This window comes from Neopelma chrysocephalum, unplaced genomic scaffold, assembly GCF_003984885.1.
Source record: "Neopelma chrysocephalum unplaced genomic scaffold, ASM398488v2 Primary Assembly neopelma1_93082, whole genome shotgun sequence".
NCBI lineage: Eukaryota > Metazoa > Chordata > Aves > Passeriformes > Pipridae > Neopelma > Neopelma chrysocephalum.
The window spans coordinates 1-1,011 of NW_020921798.1; the positions used below are offsets into that span (position 1 = coordinate 1).

Sequence of the window (1,011 nt, forward strand, 5' to 3'; positions counted from 1 at the left end):
ACCTCGAGAAACGAACCCAAAGGCTCTTTTAAGAGCCACCCACTTTTGCTTTCAAAAGAGCTGTGTTGCTTTGCTGTGTTTGTGTTTGCTCCTGCTATGTTTTGTTTTTAATAAGCCTTCTCGTGTTCCCGCTCTCCGCCTCGCCACCCCCATCCCCCTTTTTCATGTCGGGCTGCAGCTTCTAAGCGGCTTTACTTAAGAAAAACGCCAAAACCCCGGTTAAGGCAATAACACCCTCCCCCAAGAAAATAATCCTTTGTTTCCTCGTGACCAGTTTGTTTGACGGACAGGGCAGTGTTTGTGGAGCAGGCGCTTGATCACTTTTCAGCGGGCGGCGCTGCCGGCAGCCCTAGCCCAGACCATGTCCAGCGCCGATCGGGTTAAGCGCCCGCGCCATTTCCAAAAGCCCGCGCGGACGCCGATTGGCTCCGTCCGCCACCTTCCTTGCTCGGCAGAGCCCGCGCTCCGCTCCCGGGACGCTCGTCCCAGCAAAGCACACAACCCCCCCAGCCCCGGGAAAGTAACAAGGGAGCTCTCGCCGTCGGCGGCTCACGACCACAGCGGAGACCGCCCGGCCGCGACTGAGCTCTCCGGCAGAACCGGCCCAGCGCGGCTATACGAAAGACACATCCCAACCCACCCACCACGCACGCACCCTAAACCACACACAACCACTAGGGCCCCTTCAACCCCCCTGGATGCACGATCCAGTGTCTCAAGCTCCTTCTCGAGGCTGTGGGTGGCTCTGAAAAGAGCCTTTGGGTTCGCTTCTGGGCTCGGGACGCTTTCGCCGCCTGCTTTACTTGCTCTTGGCTTTGTGGCTTTCAGTCTTCTTGGGCAGCAGCACGGCCTGGATGTTGGGCAGCACGCCGCCCTGCGCGATCGTCACCTTGCCCAGCAGCTTGTTGAGCTCCTCGTCGTTGCGGATGGCGAGCTGCAGGTGGCGGGGGATGATGCGCGTCTTCTTGTTGTCGCGGGCCGCGTTGCCCGCCAGCTCCAGGATCTCGGCCG

The 1,011-nt window shown here is 60.2% G+C and overlaps 1 protein-coding gene across 1 annotated transcript; it reads right to left on the reverse strand.

Moving 5' to 3' along the window:
* Positions 1-766: 766 nt before the first annotated feature.
* On the reverse strand, positions 767-1,008 carry LOC113980219 (histone H2A type 2-C-like; the record flags this gene model as incomplete). The annotated part of the gene is made up of 1 exon (XM_027707448.1): positions 767-1,008. A coding segment is annotated over one exon (209 nt), but the record flags the coding sequence as incomplete, so codon positions are not given.
* Between the last annotated feature and the right edge of the window lie 3 nt (positions 1,009-1,011).